The sequence below is a fragment of the Hyperolius riggenbachi genome, chromosome 11, assembly GCF_040937935.1.
Source record: "Hyperolius riggenbachi isolate aHypRig1 chromosome 11, aHypRig1.pri, whole genome shotgun sequence".
Classification (NCBI taxonomy): Eukaryota; Metazoa; Chordata; class Amphibia; order Anura; family Hyperoliidae; genus Hyperolius; species Hyperolius riggenbachi.
This window is the reverse complement of record NC_090656.1, coordinates 13,354,271-13,380,783: the sequence shown is the minus strand read 5'-3', so window position 1 is coordinate 13,380,783 and position 26,513 is coordinate 13,354,271. Positions and strand designations below refer to the sequence as shown.

General features: G+C 49.4%; 2 protein-coding genes across 2 annotated transcripts in view; one reads left to right on the top strand and one right to left on the bottom strand.

Annotated features, from left to right (window-relative positions):
* The window catches only part of LOC137538028 (serine/threonine-protein kinase Nek11-like), a 468,978-nt gene extending 453,127 nt beyond the window's left edge, over positions 1 to 15,851 (top strand). Inside the window, exon 16 of the mRNA XM_068259965.1 lies at positions 15,664 to 15,851. Within this exon, the coding sequence (XP_068116066.1) occupies positions 15,664 to 15,685 (22 nt within the window). The 3' untranslated portion in view covers positions 15,686 to 15,851. The remainder of the gene's footprint in view (positions 1 to 15,663) is intronic.
* Positions 1 to 26,513, bottom strand: part of CPNE7 (copine 7) — a 212,482-nt gene that overhangs the window by 7,664 nt on the left and 178,305 nt on the right. The window contains exon 13 of the mRNA XM_068259959.1: positions 4,717 to 4,768. Within this exon, the coding sequence (XP_068116060.1) occupies positions 4,717 to 4,768 (52 nt within the window). The remainder of the gene's footprint in view (positions 1 to 4,716; positions 4,769 to 26,513) is intronic.

Here is a 26,513-nt window from a genome sequence, read left to right as displayed (position 1 = left end):
TAGTCCTGTGTCTTAAGGTGGCCATACACTGGTCGATTTGCCATCAGATTCGACCAAAAGATAGATCCCTCTCTGATCGCCCCCCCCCCCGCATACATTACCTGCTCCGCCGGCGCGAGTCCCGCTGTCACTGCTGTCTTCTTCTCCGCTCTGGTCTGGTCTCCGGCATGCTTCACTTCTTCCCGCCCGGCAGGAAGTTTAAACAGTAGAGGGCGCTCTATTGTTTAAACTTTCTGCCGGTCCTCCAGCACCCAAGGCTGAGACACCAAAGTGCGCCCCTCCATCCCTGCCGCCCCAGCCATCACACACTGATTGCTATTAGACTAAGAAGCGCCACAGGGCCCACAACCTCCCCAACACCTTAATCTCTAGTTATCTGGCTTGCAGTCACTGCCATGTATCCCTTTTCTTATTTCTTTCTGCTTCAAACACAATTAGGAATGACAGCTGAATGAATTGTGCGCCCCCTCCTACACTGCGCCCTGAGGCTGGAGCCTCTCCAGCCTATGCCTCGGCCCGGCCCTGCAGAGCGGAGACTGAGTAGCGGTGACAGCGAGACTCGCGCCGGCAGAACAGGTAATGTATACCCGCTGTATTGCGTCGGTCGTCAGGCATTCGAACGCCGCTATCGACGCACTCCCGACCTGAGAAAAATCTTCCGCACGGATGGATCGACGGGAGTCGACGGGAACGATGGATTTCGGACGGAAATCCATCGTTCTGTCAGCGGTGTGCGCGGCGATTTCACGCCCGTTTTGATCACTGTGATCGAAACGGCTGTATTTCGGCGGGAAAATCGTTAGATGTATGCGCGCCTTTACAGAGAGAGATTCCAGTTTGCAAAGTAGTAATTAAACCTCAGCACTGAGATACAATGGGAAGCATAGTGTATGTGAGCTCCGCCCTCATAATTACATCACAATGACACAAGCCACAGGAAGGTTCCTATTTGTTAAAGTGGACCTGAACTTTTGCACAGGACAGAAGGAAAGCATAGAGAAATGCACCCTGTATGTATTTAGAGAGTTTAGGCTGTCTAATTCCCCCTCACTTGTGTCTAATCATTAGTTTAGTGTAGTTTAATTAGTTTAGTGTAATCTGATCTCTCCCCGGGTGTCACATGACTGCATATGGCACAGATGGCAGATAAGCCCATTTGAAAGCACGGGCTGTAAACAATATGTCTGCTTCCATGAATCAGGAAGTAGAAACTGCGCACATTTATTTTAGGATTTGTATCAGCTGTAACAAAGAAATGTTTTTATTTAAAGGTTATTATACTGTTGCGTATCTTTTAGACCAGAGAGGAGGTCTGAGTTCAGGTCCACTTTAAAGGGAGAAGACGTCCTTGTGGTCGCACCCCAGAGATATCCATGAAATAATCATTTTTTTATTGTTTTTCAGTACCAAATTGATAGGAAGAGTTCTGATATATTGGAAAGATAATTATGTTGGCAGCAGATCAGTTTCAAATCCTTAAAGTACACCTGAGAGGGATATGGAGGCTGCTAGATTTATTTCCTTTTAAAGAGAACCCGAGGTGTGTTAAAAGAATGTTATCTGCATACAGAGGCTGGATCTGCCTATACAGTGCAGCCTCTGTCGCTATCCCAAACCCCACTAAGGCCCCCCTGCACTCTGCAATCCCTCATAAATCACAGCCGTGCTGTGAGGCTGTGTTTACATCTGTAGTGTCAGTCTCAGCTGCTCCCCCGCCTCCTGCATAGCTCCGGTCCCTCCCCCGTCCCTTCCCTCCAATCAGCAGGGAGGGAAGGGATGCAGGCGGGGACTGGAGTTCTGCAGGAGGCGGGGAGAGCAGCAGACTGACACTATAGAGATAAACACAGCCAGCTCTAACAAGCTGTTTGTCAGCAGCCTGGCTGTGATTTATGAGGGATTGCAGAGTGCAGGGGGACCTTAGTGGGGTTTGGGATAGCAACAGAGGCTGGGCTGTATAGGCAGATCCAGCCTCTGTATGCAGATAATATTCTTCAAACCCACCTCGGGTTCTCTTTAAACAATACCAGTTGCCTGGCAGTCCTGCTGATCTTTCTGCTTTTGCTCCTTTTTAATTGATCCAATAAAAGCTATATTTTAATTGTAAGTCTTCCTTCAGGTTTGAATTGTGTTTAGTAAGGTCAATAGGGTCAGCTGGATGCGTACATCAAAAAAGGGCATCGGGAAAAAAGGGCGCGTGGTGTAAACGATAAGCAGTATTATCGTTTATAAAAATATTGTGTAGAATTTCATTTACAAATAGTGTTTTAAGAATGTATAAATCATTAAATAATGTGTATGAAATCGGCAGTTCTTAAAACGTTAATCTTCCCTGTTTCTAAAGTGAAACTTATAATTACGTTTGTTAAAAACCGTCCCTGTACCTATCCCTAACCCCTAGACCCCCTGTTGGTGCCTAAACCTAAGACCCCCCTGGTGGTGTCTAAACCTAAGACCCCCCTGGTGGTGCCTAAATCTAAGACCCCCCTGGTGGTACCTAAACCTAAGACCCCCATGGTGGTGCCTAAACCTAAGACCCCCCTGGTGGTGCCTAAACCTAAGACCCCCCTGGTGGTGTCTAAACCTAAGACCCCCCCCTGGTGGTGCCTAAACCTAAGACCCCCCCTGGTGGTGCCTAAACCTAAGATCCCCCTGGTGGTGCCTAAACCTAAGATCTCCCTGGTGGTGCCTAAACCTAAGATCCCCCTGGTGGTGCCTAAACCTAAGACCCCCCTGGTGGTGCCTAAACCTAAGACCCCCCTGGTGGTGCCTAAACCTAAGACCCCCCTGGTGGTGCCTAAACCTAAGACCCCCCTGGTGGTGCCTAAACCTAAGACCCCCTATGGATAATAATGTTTTACAAACATTAATAAATAAAAAATTAAAATATTTTTTTGGGGTGGATAATAATGTTTTAGAAATGTTTTAGAAATAGTGATTTAGTATCTTTATAAACGTTATTCGTCACGGGCTCATTTTGTAAAGTTAAATCATCACAAGCACAGTTATAAAACCTTAAAAATCTCTGGGCGCCGTTTGTAAAACGTTAATAATCTCCAGCGCCTTTTTTCCCTGTTCGGCGCCCATTAAACGATATTTATAATGGGAGTGAATGGGGCGCCCTTTTTGTCCACTTGTCTCATGTGTCCAAATCTCCTGCTTCCCAGCTGGATAGCATATGAGTTTTTGGCGGATGAGCTTTTTGTCCCTAGGCCTTCTCAAAGGACTAGAGGACATGATCTGCGCATGGAGGAAAAACGTTTTAGCCATTTATTTAGGAAAGGGTTCTTTACAGTTAGAGTGATTAAGATGTGGAATGCATTGCCACAGGAAGTAGTTATGGCAAACTCTATACCTGCATTTAAAGGGGGCTTAGATGCTTTCCTTGCGTTGAAAGACATCCATGGCTACAATTACTAGGTAATGCCTAATGATGTTGATCCAGGGATGTTATCTGATTGCCATCTGGAGTCGGGAAGGAATTTTTTCCTTTTGGGACTAAATGGACGATGCCTTGTAAGGGTTTTTCGCCTTCCTCTGGATCAACAGCTATATGTGAGGGAGCAGGCTGGAGTTGTACTTTGTACTGGTTGAACTCGACGGACGTATGTCTTTTTTCAACCAAAATAACTATGTAACTATGTAGTAAGGTCATTAGGGTCATCTGGATAGCGTACAGGTAAGGTTGTTGCCATTGATGTGGGATTTGAGCCCTTTGACCAGGGTTTGATTCCGGGCTCAAGATGCAATCTGTATCGTTTAAAATGCAATAAATATGGCAGCCTCCATATCCCTGTCACTTCAGATGTGCTTTAAGTGGGGCACACAGGCTTAAATTTAAAGTTATTAGACTGTGGCTGAAGAGCTTTGTTTGGTAAACTGAAGCTTCGAAGTGATTCAAAGGAGCAACATAGAATATTGAGGTGCTGCTCTGTTCACTCAGTGTTTGATATTTGAGCCGCCAACTAGGGGCATTGCTAGCCCCAAATATCAGTGGCACGTGCCACGGAACTAAACTGGTGTCCCCCAGGCAGAGTCAGAGCTGTGGAGCCTCTATGGGGGCATGCTGGGAGCTGTGGTGCCTCAATGATGGGCATGCTGGGAGCTGTGGTGCCTCAATGGGGGGGTATGCTGGGTGCCCTGGTGCCTTTATAGGGGTATGCAAAGAGCTGTGGTTCTCCTATAGGGGCATGTTGGGAGTTGTGGTGCCTCAATGAGAGGCCTGTAGGAGCATAGAAGGGGGTCCGCTAGAAGGTCAGGCAATGCTATGGGGGACTGCCAGATAACTTGATGGCAGGCGGCCCGCTGAGCAGAAAGCCAAACCAGCCAGCACAAAAGCCAGGTAACTCCGCCTAGTTATGTGATATGCTGCAATTGTTTATTTATTTTTTGTATTAATGAAGAAAAGGGCTTCATCCAACATTTTGCTGCTCAGACCTACCTAGACCGCTGTTTAGTTCATGTAAATTTGACTCCACCCATAACCACACCCACATTCTGGTGCATGGCTCCACCCATTTTTTTGGCTAAAGTGCCCCAGATCTCTTAGGATCCTAGTAACGCCTCTATCACCACCTTTATTTCTCATAGTTCCCAATTTTATTTGTGTGCGATGCAATAGGGGTGGAGAATCCCACCGCAAACGCAATGGCCTAAATCCAGACGGGTCCCCAGTGAATGTGCTGCAGACGCTGCCAGTTATGACGGTTCTCCACTCACCTTCACATTCATCATCATCGGGGTTGAAATTGATGGCAAAGTCATGTGACACCTGGAAGTAAGGAGAAAACATTGATGAACAAGATGGACTGAGATTTGGACTGAACACACAACAATGTTGGCTGTATCTTCCGGCTACAACATCCATCAGCACAACATTCAACACAGGATCAGGACTAGTGATGAGCAAAAATTCTCCTACTATAGAAATGTTTTACTGACTTCAATTACATTTAGCCAATGAAAGTTAGTGATGAGCAGAAATTACGCCTATGCGTAATTACGCATCATAATCGTAATGCAAAATTTCAGGGAAAATTGTTCTTAATTTCAATGTAATTGTAACCATTTGTAATTTTGTGTAATTTTTTTGCGTCATTTTGTGCCCACTGTAGCGGTTTAAAGCAAAGCCTCCATATCTGCTATTGCTACCAAAATGTCTACATATGTTAAGTAGAATAATTGGTACAAGTAAAGAATTTTTCAAAAATTCAGAAAATGGTTTTTAAACTGTCATTTTTCTGAGTTTTAAAAGCCACTTAGTTTTAAAAACTATTTTAAAATCGATTTTCTCAAAAACTACAAGGTATTTTTGAAAAATTACTGTTTTTGACTTGTACCCACTTTTTTTTCTTAAAGAGAATCTGTATTGTTAAAATCGCACAAAAGTAAACATACCACTGCGTTAGGGGACATCTCCTATTACCCTCTGGCACAATTTCGCCGCTCCCCGCCGCATTAAAAGTGGTTAAAAACAGTTTTTAAAAGTTTGTTTATAAACAAACAAAATGGTCACCAAAACAGGAAGTAGGTTGATGTACAGTATGTCCACACATACAAAATACATCCATACACAAGCAGGCTGTATACACCCTTCCTTTTGAATCTCAAGAGATCATTTGTGTGTTTCTTTTCCCCTGCATCTCTCATGCACTGAAGTTTCAGGCTGCTCTTTTCTTCCTGCAAACAGCTTTGCCCTTGTCTGAATTTCCTCAGTATGTGAAAGCCCAGCCAGCTCAGAGGACGATTTATCCAGCTTGTAAAAGATAAGAGAGCAGAAAGAAGCTGCACTAATCTAAATATCACACAGGCAGTGTGCAGAGAGGGGCCTGAAAGGGGAAGGTCATAGCAGAACCACAACACTGAAGAACTTGGCAGCCTTCCAGACACAGGCCGACAAGTCTGACAGTGGAAAGATACATTGATTTATTACAGAGACTGTGATAGCAGAAAGTGCTGCAGTAAGCCAGAACACATTAGAATAGCTTTTGGAACTTGTAGGATGATAAAAAACAGGATGCAATTTTTGTTACGGAGTCTCTTTAACATATGCAGCAATTCTGGTGACAATAACGTGTATGGGGGGGTTGTTTTTCAATGCCAAAGTCGGCACAAAATTACGCGAAAATTCAAGTGAAATTATGAATGATTATACAAAATCAATTGAATTAACAATTTGTAATTACGTATCGGCATAATTGCAAAAATGTACGTGAAATTTTGTGTGAACTGATCAGTCTCTCATTTCTAGGTAGTTAGGAGGAGACTTGGGAGGCAAGTCGGCTGGCTCAGGGGCCCTTGGGGGGGGGGGTATTTAGCAGAAACAAAGGGGTCCCTAATGCCATTTTAAGAAGAGGGGGGCAGGTCTCTGAGGGGCAGAGGTGGGACAAGGTCCTCCAGCACCCAAGGCTGAGACACCAAAGTGCGCCCCTCCATCCCTTCCACCCCAGCTGTCACACACTGATTGCTATTAGACGAGAGGCGCCCCAGGTCCCCCAACACCTTAGTCTCTAGTTATCTGGCTTGCAGTCACTGCCATGTATCCCCTTTTCTTATTTCTCTCTGCTTAAAACACAATAGGAGAATGATAGCTGAGCGAGTTGTGTGCCCCCTCCTACACTGCGCCCTGAGGCTGGAGCCTCTCTTGCCTCTGCCCCGCCCTGTGCCCCCTCCTACACTGCGCCCTGAGGCTGGAGCCTCTCTCGCCTTGCCTCAGCCTGGCCCTGGCGCCACCTCCCTCCCCCCCGGAAACGCTGATATAAACATACCCCCCCCCCCATTATATATATATATATATATATATATATCTCATATCATATATATCCTCCCATATAAACCCGATCACTAGGGAAACCCTACCAGTCACACACTGATTGCTGTTAGACTAAGAGGCACCCCAGGACCCGCAACACCCTAATCTCTAGTTATCTGGCTTGTAGTCACTGCCATGTATCTCCTTCTCTTATTTCTCTCTGCTTCAAACACAATAGGGGAATTATAGCTGTGTGAGTTGTGTGCCCCCTCCTACACTGCGCCCTGAGGCTGGAGCCTCTCTTGCCTCTGCCCCGCCCTATGCCCCCTCCTACACTGCGCCCTGAGGCTGGAGCCTCTCTTGCCTCTGCCTCAGCGAAACTAACCTGGGGTCCTCCCTGACAGACAACCTCCTGCTGCGGGGGTTGTCTGTCAGGGGGGACCCCAGGTTAATTTTGCCAGAGGGCCCCATTGTAGCTAGAACTGGCCCTAGATCTACACAGAGAGTAGGGCCGTTTCTTGGGCAGGGCGACCGCCCTTGGCGCAGACCGGCAAGTAGTAGAAGGGGGGCGCAGGCAGAAGGAGAAAGTGACGCGCGGTGCAGCCAAATGGAAGAAGAAAGAAGACTACCAGCACGATCACCTTCTTTGCCTCCTCCTGGGCTGCCTGCGTCAGACATCATGTCATCACGTCACCACCGCGCGGTGACACCTGGTGTCCTGTAGCAGTATTGCAGGCTGTCAGTACGCGGCACCGATGGAGGAGTCGGCTTTCCGGGCTCTCTTCACCTGTGTGTTTTCCTGGTCCCTGCTTCCTCCTGGATGAGCAGCTGATCACTAGTAAGTATGCAGATCTACTTGTGACTTGTGACTGTCCCTAAAGAGTAAGGGTTAGCGAGTCCACAGGGGTGGTGGGGAAGGGGGCTCAATTTTTACACTCTCTCCCTGGGTGCAATTTAGCCTAGAAACTGCCCTGACAGAGAGCCTATTGAGCCCTGACAGATTTCAGTCCCCTGCACTCCATTCTCCTCAGTTTCTGTACAATAAGAACGATTCCCCATTGTCACTCTCTGTCTCACCCTCCACTGATGAATACGGAACACAGAGGTCACGCAAAGATCAGAGCTGAGCTGAGGCCTGTTCCCCAGCCATGTACAGAGATTCCTTGCACAAGCCGCACAGAGTTAAAGACAAACGAGAATGACAAACAGCGTATGAGCCGCCAGCAGTGAATGTCAAAGACTTGCAGTCGCAGTGGCCGGGCACACGAGGTTAGGATGTGACACTGATATATGATTGTGTGAGAGGAGCGACAGAATGGGAGCAGCAGAGGATCTGGGATGATGCGGAGACAGAAAAAGGGCCAAGTACACCACAGGCCCCAGAGGACTCAACAAATAGCTGACAGCAGGGCAAAGTCATTGCGGGTTGTTGTGACAATAATGACTGGGGCCACCAGAAGAGGGCAGCACCGCGCCCCGGGGGCTGATCAGCCCTCAGGTACCTACATAACCCGTTCATGGCTTGTCATTCACTGTGTGATCTTCTGCTGGTGGCCAAAGACAGTCTGAGGAGATCGTCACAGGCAGACAAAGAAGACCTGTCATTACACAAACAAATCTTCTGGTGTTATTGTCCCTGTGGAGATGACACCAAGGGGATCATTGTCCAGGCAGTGCACGTCAACTGTACCGATCTGAGCAGTATTATAAAGAAACATTGGGAAAAAAAAGCATTTATTTACCCAAAGGGGCAACTTTGTAGCCCCCTGCGCACATGTAGAACCACTGAATCACAGCGCATAGTTTGCTGCATTTCGGGGCTATAGCGTCCGCTAATCCAACTCAGTATAATAAATGGGATCGCAAGCGCTGCCTGAACAGGCATGTTCCCTGAACATTTTTTTGTCTTATTCAACCAGATAAAATCCCTCAATTTTTATTGACTTTTGAAGTACAAGCCACAGCTAAGTGCTCACCTTTCACCCCTCCCTTCTGATGACTCATGCTGTCCAGATGGCGAGCAGACAGCATGAGTCATTAGATGGGAGGGGATGAGGAGTGACCACATGGGATCCGCCATACAAGTTTGATGTCTCTGTATGCGAGAGTGTCTCTGTGTCACCATGCAGTGCGTCTCTGTATGCAGACAAGCCATCAGTGAGAGGCCAAACACAGTGTGTCTCTGTATGCAGACAAGCCATCAGTGAGAGGCCAGGCACAGTGTGTCGCTGTATGCAGACAAGCCATCAGTGAGAGGCCAGGCACAGTGTGTCGCTGTATGCAGACAAGCCATCAGTGAGAGGCCAGGCACAGTGTGTCTCTGTATGCAGACAAGCCATCAGTGAGAGGCCAGGCACAGTGTGTCTCTGTATGCAGACAAGCCGTCAGTGAGAGGCCAGGCACAGTGTGTCTCTGTATGCAGACAAGTCATCAGTGAGAGGCCAGGCACAGTGTGTCTCTGTATGCAGACAAGCCATCAGTGAGAGGCCAGGCACAGTGTGTCTCTGTATGCAGACAAGTCATCAGTGAGAGGCCAGGCACAGTGTGTCTCTGTATGCAGACAAGCCGTTGGTGAGAGGCCAGACTCAGTGTGTCTCTGCAGGCAGACAAGCCGTCAGTGAGAGGCCAGGCACAGTGTGTCTCTGTATGCAGACAATCCGTCAGTGAGAGGCCAGGCACAGTGTGTCTCTGTATGCAGACAAGCCGTCAGTGAGTGAGGCCAGAAGCAGTGTGTCTCTGCAGGCAGACAAGCCATCAGTGAGAGGCCAGGCACAGTGTGTCTCTGTAAGCAGACAAGCCATCAGTGAGTGAGGCCAGAAGCAGTGTTCCTCTGCAGACAGACAAGCCGTCAGTGAGCAGCCAGACACAATGCGTCTCTGTATGCAGACAAGCCATCAGTGAGAGGCCAGACACAGTGTGTCTCTGTATGCAGACAAGCCATCAGTGAAAGGCCAGGCACAGTGTGTCTCTGTATGCAGACAAGCCATCAGTGAGAGGCCAGGCACAGTGTGTCTCTGTATGCAGACAAGTCATCAGTGAGAGGCCAGGCACAGTGTGTCTCTGTATGCAGACAAGCCATCAGTGAGAGGCCAGGCACAGTGTGTCTCTGTATACAGACAAGCCGTCAGTGAGAGGCCAGGCACAGTGTGTCTCTGTATGCAGACAAGTCATCAGTGAGAGGCCAGGCACAGTGTGTCTCTGTATGCAGACAAGTCATCAGTGAGAGGCCAGGCACAGTGTGTCTCTGTATGCAGACAAGCCGTTGGTGAGAGGCCAGACTCAGTGTGTCTCTGCAGGCAGACAAGCCGTCAGTGAGAGGCCAGGCACAGTGTGTCTCTGTATGCAGACAATCCGTCAGTGAGAGGCCAGGCACAGTGTGTCTCTGTATGCAGACAAGCCGTCAGTGAGTGAGGCCAGAAGCAGTGTGTCTCTGCAGGCAGACAAGCCATCAGTGAGAGGCCAGGCACAGTGTGTCTCTGTAAGCAGACAAGCCATCAGTGAGTGAGGCCAGAAGCAGTGTTCCTCTGCAGACAGACAAGCCGTCAGTGAGCAGCCAGACACAGTGCGTCTCTGGATGCAGACAAGCCATCAGTGAGAGGCCAGGCACAGTGTGTCTCTGTATGCAGACAAGCCGTTGGTGAGAGGCCAGACTCAGTGTGTCTCTGCAGGCAGACAAGCCGTCAGTGAGAGGCCAGGCACAGTGTGTCTCTGTATGCAGACAAGCCATCAGTGAGAGGCCAGGCACAGTGTGTCTCTGTATGCAGACAAGTCATCAGTGAGAGGCCAGGCACAGTGTGTCTCTGTATGCAGACAAGCCGTCAGTGAGAGGCCAGACACAGTGTGTCTCTGTATGCAGACAAGCCGTCAGTGAGAGGCCAGACACAGTGTGTCTCTGTATGCAGACAATCCGTCAGTGAGAGGCCAGGCACAGTGTGTCTCTGTATGCAGACAAGCCGTGAGTGAGTGAGGCCAGAAGCAGTGTGTCTCTGCAGGCAGACAAGCCATCAGTGAGAGGCCAGGCACAGTGTGTCTCTGTAAGCAGACAAGCCATCAGTGAGTGAGGCCAGAAGCAGTGTTCCTCTGCAGACAGACAAGCCGTCAGTGAGCAGCCAGACACAGTGCGTCTCTGGATGCAGACAAGCCATCAGTGAGAGGCCAGACACAGTGTGTCTCTGTATGCAGACAAGCCATCAGTGAAAGGCCAGGCACAGTGTGTCTCTGTATGCAGACAAGCCATCAGTGAGAGGCCAGACACAGCGTGTCTCTGTATGCAGACAAGCCGTCAGTGAGCGGCCAGACACAGTGTGTCTCTGTATGCAGACAAGCCGTCAGTGAGCGGCCAGACACAGTGTGTCTCTGTATGCAGACAAGCCGTCAGTGAGTGAGGCCAGAAGCAGTGTGTCTCTGCAGGCAGACAAGCCATCAGTGAGAGGCCAGGCACAGTGTGTCTCTGTAAGCAGACAAGCCATCAGTGAGTGAGGCCAGAAGCAGTGTTCCTCTGCAGACAGACAAGCCGTCAGTGAGCAGCCAGACACAGTGCGTCTCTGTATGCAGACAAGCCATCAGTGAGAGGCCAGACACAGTGTGTCTCTGTATGCAGACGAGCCATCAGTGAAAGGCCAGGCACAGTGTGTCTCTGTATGCAGACAAGCCGTCAGTGAGAGGCCAGACACAGTGTGTCTCTGTATGCAGACAAGCCGTCAGTGAGCGGCCAGACACAGTGTGTCTCTGCAGGCAGACAAGCCGTCAGTGAGAGGCCAGGCACAGTGTGTCTCTGTAAGCAGACAAGCCATCAGTGAGAGGCCAGACACAGCGTGTCTCTGTATGCAGACAAGCCGTCAGTGAGCGGCCAGACACAGTGTGTCTCTGTATGCAGACAAGCCGTCAGTGAGCGGCCAGACACAGTGTGTCTCTGTATGCAGACAAGCCGTCAGTGAGAGGCCAGACACAGTGTGTCTCTGTATGCAGACAAGCCGTCAGTGAGCGGCCAGACACAGTGTGTCTCTGTATGCAGACAAGCCGTCAGTGAGCGGCCAGACACAGTGTGTCTCTGTATGCAGACAAGCCGTCAGTGAGAGGCCAGACACAGTGTGTCTCTGTATGCAGTCAAGCCATCAGTGAGCAGCCAGACACAGTGTGTCTCTGTATGCAGACAAGCCTCATTCAGCAGTCAGTGAGAGGCAAGACACAGTGTGTCTCTGTATGCAGACAAGCCGTCAGTGAGAGGCCAGACACAGTGTGTCTCTGTATGCAGACAAGCCGTCAGTGAGAGGCCAGACACAGTGTGTCTCTGTATGCAGTCAAGCCATCAGTGAGCAGCCAGACACAGTGTGTCTCTGTATGCAGACAAGCCTCACTCAGCAGTCAGTGAGAGGCCAGGCACAGTGTGTCTCTGTATGCAGCCAAGCCTCACTCAGCAGTCAGTGAGAGGCAAGACACAGTGTGTCTCTGTATGCAGACAAGCCGTCAGTGAGAGGCCAGACATAGTGTGTCTCTGCAGGCAGACAAGCCGTCAGTGAGAGGCCAGACACAGTGTGTCTCTGTATGCAGACAAGCCGTCAGTGAGAGGCCAGACACAGTGTGTCTCTGTATGCAGACAAGCCATCAGTGAGCAGCCAGACACAGTGTGTCTCTGTATGCAGACAAGCCGTGAGTGAGAGGCCAGACTCAGTGTGTCTCTGCAGGCAGACAAGCCGTCAGTGAGAGGCCAGACACAGTGTGTCTCTGTATACAGACAAGCCGTCAGTGAGTGAGGCCAGAAGCAATGTGTCTCTGCAGGCAGACAAGCCATCAGTGAGCGGCCAGACACAGTGTGTCTCTGTATGCAGACAAGCCATCAGTGAGCGACCAGACTCAGTGAGCCTCTGCAGCGCAGTGCAGCTCTGTAGTTTCCTGGGAACATTCACATGTAGAATTGTCAGTGACACGGCTTCAGATCCATTGTTCCAAAGACTTCAGCTCAATCCTCCGTGGTGTCACATTGAACATCTCGCGTCTGTAAGTGGTGGTAATTACCTGCCATTTACATCTCATTATGCCGGCCTGCCTTGTCTGGTGACTGATATGCCGGGCCGGATCGCGTTCTCCCAGAAAAGAATAAATCTTGCTGGTGGCACATTTAAATTATTACCTGACTGTACAATGGGAAGACGTAATCTATAAATGATTTCTCCTGTTCAGCAAATCGGCAGCATGTTATCGGGGCTGTCAGTCAGGACACAATAGAAAGCCATTGTCATAATGCATAATGTAATATTCCAATCAATGGATCCCAGCCTTACACAGCGGGAGTCTCTATGGGGAGGACTGGTGGAGACAATTTCTGAATGCAGGGCCAGTTCTAGTAACAAAGGGGCCCTCCAGCAGACACCCCTCAACCAAAAAGTGGCATTAGGGGTTATTTGTTGCAGCCAAATTTCTCTCCTGGGCCCCTGAAGCGGCTGCGGACCCTCCCTCCCAATCACCTCCCAACTTAACTGTACTCTCTGGGGCCCCTGCAGAGTCTTTGGCAGTGTAGAGTCTCACCTGTCTGCCAGCACAAGTGAAACGCTACTCTGCCAAAGACTCTGTATAGGCACCAGAGAGTAAGTTAAGATGGGGGGGAAACACCTTACGGGCCCTAACAGGCTCTGGGGCCCTGGGGCAATTGCCCCCTTTGCCTCTATGGTAGCGCCGGCCTTGTCTGAATGTTACAGCAAATCCCAGAACTAAAGAGCGGCCCAAGGCAAGTGTAACACCTGTGGCAGGCTACACGAGACACAGGATAAATCCTCGTTCTGGAATCTACCCGGAATATGCAGTACTGTGCCAAAGTTTTAGGCAGGTGTGAAAAAATGCTGTAAACAAAGAATGCTTTCAGAAATGGAAGTGTTATTCATTTAATTTCATCAATAAACAAGATGCGGTGAATGAACAAAAGAGAAATCTCAATCAAATCAATATTTGGTGGGACCTCTCTTTGCCTTTAAAACAGCATCAATTCTTTTAGGTACACTTGTACACAGCTTTTGAAGGAACTTGGCTGGTAGGTCGTTCCAAACCGGATCAGTGAATAATGGCGCACAGCGCCTATGCATAAAAATGGCGCCGCATTAAGAAGATACGCTTATCGCTATTTATCGTTAGTACTGCATAATAATGGCGCACAGGGAAAAAAGAAGAAAAACGGCACACAGTAACGTTATTTATCAATAGCGCCGTTCATATGCCAAACAGCAGACGTTATTGCGCACAGTAACGTTATTTATCAATAACGCCCTACATAAGCCAAACTGCAGACGTTATTTAACTGCAAAACGGTGAATGGATTTAGTGTAACACTGTCAAGGTTAGGGTTAGGCACCACTGGGGGGTCGTAGGGTTAGGCACCACCAGGGGGGTGGTTAGGTTTAGGCACCACCAGGGGGATGGTTAGGGTTAGGCACCACCAGGGGAGATTTAGGGTTAGGCACCACCAGGGGGTGCTTAGGGTTAGGCACCTCCGGGGGGATGGTTAGGGTTAGGCACCACCAGGGGGATGGTTAGGGTTAGGCACCACCAGGGGAGATTTAGGGTTAGGCACCACCAGGGGGTGCTTAGGGTTAGGCACCTCCAGGGGGGTGGTTAGGGTTAGGCACCTGGAGGGGGGTGGCTGTGGTTAGGGTTCGGCACCACCAGGGGGGTCTCAGGGTTAGGCACCACCAGGGGGGTGCTTAGGGTTAGGCACCTCCAGGGGGATGGTTAGGGTCAGGCACCACCAGGGGAGATTTAGGATTAGGCACCACCAGGGGAGATTTAGAGTTAGGCACCACCAGGGGGTGCTTAGGGTTAGGCACCTCCAGGGGGGTGGTTAGGGTTTGGCACCTCCAGGGGTGTGGTTGTGGTTAGGGTTAGGCACCACCAGGGGGGTCTCAGGGTTAGGCACCACCAGGGGGGTGCTTAGGGTTAGGCACCTCCAGGGGGTGGTTAGGGTTAGGAACCTCCAGGGGGTGGTTAGGGTTAGGCACCACCAGAGGGATGGTTAGGGTTAGGCACCTCCAGGGGGGTGGTTAGGGTTAGGCACCACCAGGGGGGTGGTTAGGGTTAAGCACCACCAGGGGGGTGGTTAGGCACCACCAGGGGGGTGGTTAGGGTAAGGCACCACCACAGGGGTGGTTAGGGTTAGGCACCACCAGGGGGGTGGTTAGGGTTAAGCACCACCAGGGGGGTGGTTAGGGTTAGGCACAACCAGGGGGGTGGTTAGGGTTAGGCACCACCAGGGGGGTGGTTAGGGTTAGGCACCACCAGGGGGGTGGTTAGGGTTAGGCACCACCAGGGGGGGGGGGGGGGGTGTTAGCAGTTAGGGATAGGTACAGAGAGGGTTCTGTGTGTTAATGCCAAATAACGATAAGGCTTTAACGTTAAATGGCGATAAGCGACAAACGGATTAGCGGCAACACCGTGCGCCATTATTCGCAGGCGCCATTTTCAGATGGATCCGTTCTAAACATCTTGAAGAATTAACCACAGATCATCAGCTTATTCACAGTGGGACGTTGCGGAGCTGCGTTATAAACTCTTACCGCACTGCAATGATAAGCCTATGGGACGTTCATAGTGTGACGTTAGCATCTCAATGTAACGTGTAGCGTTATGGTAACGCACTGCTGCAGTGTGTTACCTCTAAACGCACACGTTACCAGGTACAGGAAAGCATACTTTTCACTGCATGTATGCTTTACTGTACTTGCTGTATGCCATGGTAATGCAGCGTTAATGTGCGTTACCACCATTTTTTTTTGCGTTGTAATGCTGCGTTGTGACTCTAACATCGCATCACAACGCAACGTCCCGCTGTGAATATGGCCTAAATCTTTTGCACAGTGCTGTATTTCTGAGAGATATTACTTTGCATGGTTATTCGCAAATTCCTAAACCAAATTGTTCTTTATTTGCAGGCAATGGATGGAGACAATTTAAGGTAGTTTCTGAGAATGCTCCGCTCCACAATTCAGCTATTATTATACAAGATATGATAGAAGCTCATATGAATGAGGCTGTTATGAATGAAACTGGCTTCAAATTGCCGTATTACCCAAAATGTTCAATTGATTGACACCGATTTCCCAATCTGAGGGGGAACAGACTTGAGTGCGATGCTGATATGGTGGCTGCCTGCGGTTCAGGAGTATTTGGATAGAGATTTTCCCACAAATGCCCCGATTGACTAATGTTGGCCAAACATGTTGCATTTGTAATTATTGGATTGCATTTTCAGATTAATAAAATAATCTCATTGATGTGAAGTTGACCTGACCGGAATAATAGATTAATTGCGATTATTTGCAATCGAACTGATCATTTAGTCAAATGGAAGTGCTGGAAAATGTAGATTTAGTTAAATCAAATTGTTCACTTTAAAACATTCAGTTTTAGACCATCTTTCAGCAGTAATAAAAAATGATTGTCCATGTGAGTGCATAAAGCCTTATGCACACTATTTGCATTGTGTAAAGCATTCATTAAAATGTGCGCATACAGTATAGCAACACGCAGGGCTGGTTCTTGCTGCCTGAGGCAAACTTATGAGGTTCCCCCTCCCCCGGATTTGAAATGATCGCAAAGCACCTGACAATTTACTCTGCTTCATTTAATGTTCTCACATGACATGCTGCAGCTTAACACAATAGTTCCCCCTCCTCACTCACTGTCAGACTCCTCACACAGCACAACAAGCTGCTTTTCCCCAATGATGCTCTCCTGCCTCCCCCCTCCTCACTCACTGTCAGACTCCTCACACAGCACAACAAGCTGTTTTTCCCCAATGCTGCTCTCCTGCCTCCCCCTCCTCACTCACTGTCAGACTCCTCACACAGCACAACAAGCTGCTTTTCCCCAATGCTGCTCTCCTGCCTCCCCCCTCCTCACTCACTGTCAGACTCCTCACACAGCACAACAAGCTGCTTTTCCCCAATGCTGCTCTCCTGCCTCCCCCTCCCCCCTCCTCACTCACTGTCAGACTCCTCACACAGCACAACAAGCTGCTTTTCCCCAATGATGCTCTCCTGCCTCCCCCTCCTCACTCACTGTCAGACTCCTCACACAGGACAACAAGCTGCTTTTCCCCAATGATGCTCCCCTGCCTCCCCCCTCCTCACTCACTGTCAGACTCCTCACACAGCACAACAAGCTGCTTTTCCCAATGCTGCTCTCCTGCCTCCCCCTCTTCACTCACTGCCAGACTCCTCACACAGCACAACAGGCTGCTCTGCCCCAATGATGCTCTCCTGCCTCCCCCCTTCTCACTCACTGTCAGACTCCTCACACAGCACAACAAGCTGCTTTTCCCCAATGATGCTCTCCTGCCTCCCCCCTCCTCATTCACTGTCATTCTCCTCACACAGCACAGCAAGCTGCTTTTCCCCAATGATGCTCTCCTGCCTCCCCCTCCTCACTCACCGTCAGACTCCTCACACAGCACAACAAGCTGCTTTTCCCCAATGATGCTCTCCTGCCTCCCCCCTCCTCATTCACTGTCAGACTCCTCACACAGGACAACAAGCTGCTTTTCCCCAATGATGCTCCCCTGCCTCCCCCCTCCTCACTCACTGTCAGACTCCTCACACAGCACAACAAGCTGCTTTTCCCAATGCTGCTCTCCTGCCTCCCCCTCCTCACTCACTGCCAGACTCCTCACACAGCACAACAGGCTGCTCTGCCCCAATGATGCTCTCCTGCCTCCCCCCTTCTCACTCACTGTCAGACTCCTCACACAGCACAACAAGCTGCTTTTCCCCAATGATGCTCTCCTGCCTCCCCCCTCCTCATTCACTGTCATTCTCCTCACACAGCACAGCAAGCTGCTTTTCCCCAATGATGCTCTCCTGCCTCCCCCTCCTCACTCACCGTCAGACTCCTCACACAGCACAACAAGCTGCTTTTCCCCAATGATGCTCTCCTGCCTCCCCCCTCCTCATTCACTGTCATTCTCCTCACACAGCACAGCAAGCTGCTTTTCCCCAATGATGCTCTCCTGCCTCCCCCTCCTCACTCACCGTCAGACTCCTCACACAGCACAACAAGCTGCTTTTCCCCAATGATGCTCTCCTGCCTCCCCCCTCCTCACTCACTGTCAGACTCCTCACACAGCACAACAAGCTGCTTCTCCCCAATGCTGCTCTCCTGCCTCCCCCCTCCTCACTCACTGTCAGACTCCTCACACAGCATAACAAGCTGCTTTTCCCCAATGATGACCTTTTCACCTCGCTCTCCTCTCGCTTCTCTTCCTACTCTGACTGCATGCTGTTAGTGTAAACACAGTACAAACCTGCTGCCCCTGTAATCTCTGCGCCTGATGCAAATGTTTCACCTTGCTTCATGGGAGAACCGACCCTGGCAACACCAAAACTGAAATGTGCAGTAAATTAGAAGATTGGGAAACAAAATTTAGCAGAGACTCTACCAGGAAGATCAGGAACCACAATTCAGCAGAGACTCTACCAGGAAGATCGGGAACCACAATTCAGCAGAGACTCTACCAGGAAGATCAGGAACCACAATTCAGCAGAGACTCTACCAGGAAGATCGGGAACCACAATTCAGCAAAGACTCTACCAGGAAGATCGGGAACCACAATTCAGCAGAGACTCTACCAGGAAGATCGGGAACCGCAATTCAGCAGAGACTCTACCAGTAAGATCGGGAACCACAATTCAGCAGAGACTCTACCAGGAAGATCGGGAACCACAATTCAGCAGAGACTCTACCAGGAAGATCGGGAACCACAATTCAGCAGAGACTCTACCAGGAAGATCGGGAACTGCAATTCAGCAGAGACTCTACCAGTAAGATCGGGAAAAACAATTCAGCAGAGACTCTACCAGGAACATCGGGAACTACAATTCAGCAGAGACTCTACCAGGAAGATCGGGAACCACAATTCAGCAGAGACTCTACCAGGAAGATCGGGAACCACAATTCAGCAGAGACTCTACCAGGAAGATCGGGAACTGCAATTCAGCAGAGACTCTACCAGTAAGATCGGGAACCACAATTCAGCAGAGACTCTACCAGGAAGATCGGGAACCACAATTCAGCAGAGACTCTACCAGGAAGATCGGGAACTGCAATTCAGCAGAGACTCTACCAGTAAGATCGGGAACCACAATTCAGCAGAGACTCTACCAGGAAGATCGGGAACCACAATTCAGCAGAGACTCTACCAGGAAGATCGGGAACCACAATACAGCAGAGACTCTACCAGGGAGATCAGGAACCAAAATTCAGCAGAGACTCCCCCAGGAAGATCAGGAACCGCAATTCAGCAGAGACTCCACCAAGAAGATTGGGAACCACAATTCAGCAGAGACTCCACCAAGAAGATCAGGAACTGGCACTGATCAGAGACACCACCAGGACTTACATACTACTATTATATACTATTTTTCCATTGCCAGCACAGTTACTTTTCACATCAGCAGCACCATGATGACATCACATACAGTCTCCACCACCACAGAGGGAGGGGCTTATTATCAGACCTGCACCACAGCACAGTTATCAGGTACAGCAAGGAAAGTACATTTCAGTGCAATCTTCCACATATATTCCTTAACAGTAATAGAAGTGGATCAATGCGTTTAAAGAGATTTTACAACAAAGACTGTAAAATTTAAGGTGCATTTACAACTGCAGCTCTTGAAATGGAGCCCAGAATTGTGATCTGATGACCCTCTCCTCGCCGATCGATGAACTTACATTTTCGAGGCTTTATTTATTGATCAAACGTGTTACGAGGAGCGGCAGTAAACTGAAGTGTTGCTGAGTAGAGACTGTCCACCAGTCTTTAGTGAAATTGGATGAAGATCAAGCATTGCATTGGCCATTGCTACTCTGAAATTGAGTTTTGACTGTAGAGTAGTTGATTGTTTACAGAAATTTGTCTCTATCGGTTGTGTATGTCGTGTAGAGATTGGGGAAGGTCAGTGAGGTGCAAATCATTCAGAGCCGATGCAGGATTAGGGCTGGAACCTACCAGGGCGTTTTTAGCAGCATTTTGGGAGCGCTGGCAATTACAAGCAATTCCCAAAAATGCTTTGCAAATGAAAGTGAGTGGTGGAGAACCCACTAGCGGGATTGCAATTAGGGGTAATCGCAATCGCAGGACATGCTGCATTTTAAATGTGTTTGCGCTCAATGCTGTGTATAGTAGCGCTGCGAAATCACTTTGAAAGGGGTTCGAGCAATTGAAATTGTAAATAAAGATGTTTATAATTACCAGGTGCCCCCCCCCCCCCCTTAGTTTTAGGTTGCCCAGTGGCACCCTGAAGACGGCTGACAGACCCCCTAACTGAATAGTGGTCCCCCAGGGCCCAATGGCACCCAAGAGATAGCTGACGGACCCCCTAAGTGAATAGTCATCCCCCAGGGGCCCTGCAGAGTGTTTGCAGTGAAGCAAACTCACCTGTCTGGCCAGAGCGCTCCTCCTTAGCTGTGTGCTTCTGTCTCGCCGGCAACTCTTTCCCCTCTGAGACCCGGCGGCAAGTGTGTACTTATGTAACATGCTGCCGGGTCATGAAGGGAGAAGAGGTGCCCCCCCGGGAATGAAGACAGAAGCGCACAGACCGAAGGAGGAGCACACTGGCTTGACAAGTGAGTTAGCTACGCTACGAATGCGCTACAGGGCTCCCGGCCACTGGGATACTACACTTCACATTGGGGAAACCTGGGGGGCCCATAAGCTGGCACTGGGGTTCAAAGCAATTGTCCAGTTTGCCCCTATGGAAGCTCCGGCATTAGTTGCAATTACCCTGTCCAGATATGCTTGTCCAAGACTGGAATGACCATTCAGGGGCTTCCAACCAGGGCTGTGGAGTCGGTACAAAAATTATCCGACTCCAACTCCGACTCCAGGTACCCAAAATTGCTCCGACTCCGACTCCTTAGTCTAATAGAGAATACTCCAAACTTTTTCAGTCAAGTGCCGGATCAACATACTTCAGACTCCCAGGGGGCCAGAACATGCATAAAATGATGTTGAAAAACATTGCATTGAATCTAGGTATTGATTCCCCCAATCATGCCTGGAGGAGACCTCCCAGCAGCCATTCAGTCATGCGGCGCCCGAAGAACATCTTTGTGCACCAGACAGTGAAGCATACCCAGGTGACAACCTGCCGTCCAGTTGGACAGCAGTGTCACCTGATGCAGAATTGGATTGGAAGCCAGGGAATGACTGCTCACTGGCTTCTACAGTATGTGTATGGGTGGTGCCAGAAATGCTATTCTATATGCGGGCCACCAATATTTAAATGTGCAGTGGGCCTCATCTATAAGTTATACATTTTGTGTTTGGGGGCCAGTGAAAAATCCTCAGAGAGCCACATTTGGCCCGCGGGATGTAGTTTGAGGACCACTGGTCTAATACTTACCAGGGCTGTGGATTTGGTACAAAATCATCTGACTCCAACTCCTCAGTTTGTGAAACTTCCAACTCCAGGTGCCCAAAATTGCTCCGACTCCTACTCCTCGACTCCGACTCCACAGCCCTGCTTCCAGCTATGGAGGTAAGTATCTAACTTTTCCTCCCTTCCCACTTCAGGTGTGTTTTAAATTTGTATGCAAGACAAAATGTTTGCACTCTCATGGACCTTCTCTCTGTGGAGCTTTACCCTCCGACTCAGGCTGGAATCTCCGCCGCTATCTCTGGATGGCGGCGATGAAACGACTGCAGAATAAAACGTTGCCTCCGCTCAACTCAGCCTCTGATGAGACGCCACAAACACGATGAGGATCCAGAGAAAGCGGATGAAAGCCGGAGAGCGGCCGCCGGAGATGTAACAAGACGTATTATGTAGGGTGGCCTCAGGGGTAGAAGTGTGGAAGGAACAACGTTCATCCATCATATAGCGAGTCTCTCTATGGAAGATCTCCGTTTCATGTCTTCTGCTTCCAACTACTGCACTTCACCGCAGAGGAATTAACTCAACTCTTCCCTGGGTCACTTATCAAAGTAGAGTTTTACAGATCAAAGCCTGAAAACCCTCATTTATCACACGGATTGTATCCCATCCAGATACATTGTTCAGTGTTAATACTGTATATTTCACAATTCGTCATTGTTACACAATGTCGTTTTTTTTAAGACAAGTTATTAAGTAGCAGAGCTTAAAGTGACACTGAAAATAAACTAATGAGATTAGAATTGTATGTGTTGTATGGATAATAAGTCTCATATTTTTATTTTCAGTTATTTAGCTTCATTTATAACATTGCATCATTCGGCTATATTTGCAGTTTAGAAACCTCACTCCAAATAGCGCAAGTAGCAGCAGAGAGATTGTAGCTGGGATGCAGAGCGGTTGTAGCTGGGATGCAGAGCGGCTGTAGCTGGGATGCAGAGCGGCTGTAGCTGGGATGCAGAGCGACTGTAGCTGGGATGCAGAGCGACTGTAGCTGGCATGCAGAGCGACTGTAGCTGGGATGCAGAGCGGCTGTAGCTGGGATGCAGAGCGGCTGTAGCTGGGATGCAGAGCGGCTGTAGCTGGGATGCAGAGCGGCTGAAGCTGTAGCTGGGATGCAGAGCAGCTGTAGATGGGATGCAGAGCGACTGTAGCTGGGATGCAGAGCGACTGTAGCTGGGATGCAGAGCGACTGTAGCTGGGATGCAGAGCGACTGTAGCTGGGATGCAAAGCGGCTGTAGCTGGAATGCAGAGCGGCTGTAGCTGGGATGCAGAGCGACTGTAGCTGGGATGAAGAGCAGCTGTAGCTGGGATGCAGAGCGGCTGTAGCTGGGATGCAGAGTGACTGTAGCTGGCATTCAGAGCGACTGTAGCTGGGGATGCAGAGCGGCTGTAGCTGGGATGCAGAGCGACTGTAGCTGGCATTCAGAGCAACTGTAGCTGGGGATGCAGAGCGGCTGTAGCTGGGATGCAGAGCGACTGTAGCTGGGATGCAGAGCGACTGTAGCTGGGGATGCAGAGCGGCTGTAGCTGGGATGCAGAGCGACTGTAGCTGGCATTCAGAGCGACTGTAGCTGGGGATGCAGAGCGGTTGTAGCTGGGATGCAGAGCGACTGTAGCTGGGATGCAGAGCGACTGTAGCTGGGGATGCAGAGCGGCTGTAGCTGGGATGCAGAGCGACTGTAGCTGGGGATGCAGAGCGACTGTAGCTGGGATGCAGAGCGGCTGTAGCTGGCATGCAGAGTGACTGTAGCTGGGATGCAGAGCGGCTGTAGCTGGGATGCAGAGCGGCTGTAGCTCGGATGCAGAGCGGCTGTAGCTGGGATGCAGAGCGGCTGTAGCTGGGATGCAGAGCGGCTGTAGCTAGGATGCACAGCGACTGTAGCTGGGATGCAGAGCGGCGTTCCTGCTACAGTTGCTCTGCTGCTACTTGCACTATTTGGACTTTTCTGCCCGTGATCAAGAGGTTGTTGCCTAGAAACAACATTGTTGTAGGGCAGGGGTAAGGAACCTATGGTTTGGGAGGCAGATGTGGCTCTTTTGATGGTTACATCTGGCTCACAGATAAATCAGTAGGGGTTGATTTACTAAGCTACACTGCTCAAGCAGCGCAGCTTACTGTGGCAGAGCAAGTAACATTTTCAGAGTAGGCATGCTACTGCTGTACTATGCACTACTAACTTACTCATGCTTCACCAAAACTAACGGCCGCTCCCATTTTCCCACCCTGGATCCTGTCAGATCCAGTGACTTTGTAGGATGAGATCCCTGCACTTTGATTGGCCCAATAGGCTGCCTGTCACTTGATAGGCAGCCTATTGGGCCAAAGTGCGGGGATCTTGTCCTACAAAGTGTATTAACCAACAATTCAGCTAGCTAATTGTACAAGCTGTTAGTCGGTATTTCTCCTGTCTGGCTCTTAGGGAAATTGCTGATGTTGCTGGAACCCAAGAGAAGCTGAAGACGTGTCTGACACTTCCGCTGCCTGGCGGATCAACTGTATACACCTCACCATGGCATGGCAACAGTTTGAAATATATTGTATGGCTCTCACGGAATTACATTTTAAAATATGTGGCGTTTATGGCTCTCTCAGCCAAAAAGGTTCCTGACCCCTGCCGTAGGGTAATATAGACTATTGATTATTCCTCCTACTCTGATTATGAGGGCCACTTGTTGTATAACACTTTACCTTGTAAATTGTATGTTATGCTAAACCTGTATGCTTTACATGCTGTATATATGGGTGTCCCCTGCTGGGGGTTTTGTATATACACTTTTTTGAGCTGCTTTTCATATATTAATACAAGCATTGCAAATGTAATTATGCTGGAGTGCCGTGCATGTCTTTTGTATAAATATAAATAATTTCCAACTGCCAAGCTAGCAATATCTCCCTCTGTACATTATACTATATACTCAACTTTTAGCACACATTGTTAGTGGGTGTGTTATAGAGAATGGTAGTTGGTGCTGCCTGGATTTTTCCTGTCTGCCAGCAGTAAAGAGGATGGCCTGCAGGCTCAAGGTGGATCAAACAACAAACTAATTGCACGACATATAGTATTCAATTCTTGGTCTATCGTCTATTTTTAACTTTTCCCCTTGAAATGTTGACTTTTTTTTCACCCCCTACTATCTTTCAGTAAAGTTTCTTTTAAATGCTGCTGCTGTATGAAGTATATATTTTAGTCTATTTGTACTACATGCCAGCAGCTCTAGTGTTGTCCGGATCATGAACGATTCAGATCTTTGATCCGACTCTCTTTTGTGAGTCGAATTATTCGGATCACCAAAATGAATGATTCGGATCAAAAAGGGGGTGGAGCCAGGAGCGGCACGCCCCCCTCTCAGCGGGCAGCGGGGTCCTGGAAGCACATCAGAGATGGCTTGCTCTGTTGGAGGGAAGCCAGCCTTGCAGGGACAGGTAGATGAGAGAGAGGGGACATGGGTGCCACTGCCAGATATGTGTAGAGCACACATACTGGCTATCATGTGCTGCTCATTATAGGCTGTCTGTTCCGTAGTGCTGCACAGTGAACACATGGGAAGCTTTTGGCTCAGCATAGCTCAGTAACTTTGCAGACAGCGTGCTGGGCTAGAATGACAGGGCAGGCACTGTGATTGCGTGCAATATGATCCTCCTGCACTGCTCTAAACAGCTGCACTTAACTTCTCCCTAAATTTATGATGCGTGTTTGAGGTGAAAACAGGACACATTGGGGTGGGGAATGCTTTCTTTCACTGTGAGACGTTTGCATTCAAAGTATACAGATGAACATATAAGCGAAATATTTTTAAAGAATATGATTGCAACTTGTGGGTAATGTGTGTAAAAAACATTTCTGCTCTCTGCTCACCCCTCTTCGTCCACCTCATCCCTTCTCTGTCCACTTCCTGCCCTTCTCTGTCCACCAACCCCCCTTCTCTGACTGTCCACGCCCTCCCCTTCTCTGTCCACCTCCTGCCCTTCTCTGTCCACCATCTCCCCTTCTCTGACTGTCCACACCCTCCCCTTCTCTGTCCACTTCCTGCCCTTCTCTGTCCACCATCCCCCCTTCTCTGACTGTCCACGCCCTCCCCTTCTCTGTCCACTTCCTGCCCTTCTCTGTCCACCATCCCCCCTTCTCTGACTGCCCACGCCCTCCCCTTCTCTGTCCACTTCCTGCCCTTCTCTGTCCACCATCTCCCCTTCTCTGACTGTCCACGCCCTCCCCTTCTCTGTCCACTTCCTGCCCTTCTCTGTCCACCATCCCCCCTTCTCTGACTGTCCACGCCCTCCCCTTCTCTGTCCACTTCCTGCCTTTCTCTGTCCACCATCCCCCCTTCTCTGACTGTCCACGCCCTCCCCTTCTCTGTCCACTGCAGGGAAAGTCCTGTCCTGCTAGTCATTTCACCCCCGAATGCTTCCCTAGTAAAAATGATTAGAGATTTGGATCAAAGATCCGGATCTTTTCAATGATCCGATTCGAATCATCCGAATCATTGAAAAGATCCAAACTTACCATCTCTACTGAGCTCTGCATGGTCAGCTGACCATTATGCCATAAAGGAAAGGCCTGTAAGGGCTCCGCCCACTGTCCTCAGCTGCGCCCTCTGTCCTGGGATGCCATCCTCTCATTATCTGCCTCTGTGATGGAAGCAATGGTCTGAATATATCTTCTATTTTACACAGGCATTGCCATAGCTGGGTCTAGGGAGACTATTTGGAGCTCTTATCTTCCTTCTAAAAAAGGAAAAAAGATAACTTTATTTAAGTAGGGCGGCCAGCCTGGAGGCAAGTTCAGCCCCGATGCCTCTGACATGTATGTGGCGTGGATTGATCTAGTTAAGCGGCCGTGTGGTATCAGTGTGTGCCCTGGAGGGGGATTACATGGAAATAATATTTTGTAACTGCGAGCGGGGAACTTCATGTCTCATAGCCTGCAGCAGCCCAACATTTTATTCAAGTTAAATGGCAGAATAATGAATATTGTCAGCAACTGCTGTGCTGCCTGTGCCAGGGACCGGGAGACAGCCAGAAGGCAGCTGCCTGCACTCGCTATCAGGATAATGTATGGAATACATAGGCAAGGCAAGAGGGGGGCAGGGAGGCCTTGTATCCATTCTAGAGGGGGGTGCATGTATGGAATACATAGGCACAGCAAGAAGGGGAGGGTGGGGGTCCTTGTATCTATTCTAGAGGGGGGTTCATGTATGGAATACATAGGCACAGCAAAAAAGGGTAGCCTAGAAAAGCCTTTATCTCTAACAGCCACCACAGACAATTCTGTAGATTGCCAATTAATTGGTGTGATTTCAGAAGTTATGTGAGTCATCTCAGTACATTAATGGTTACATCATGGAC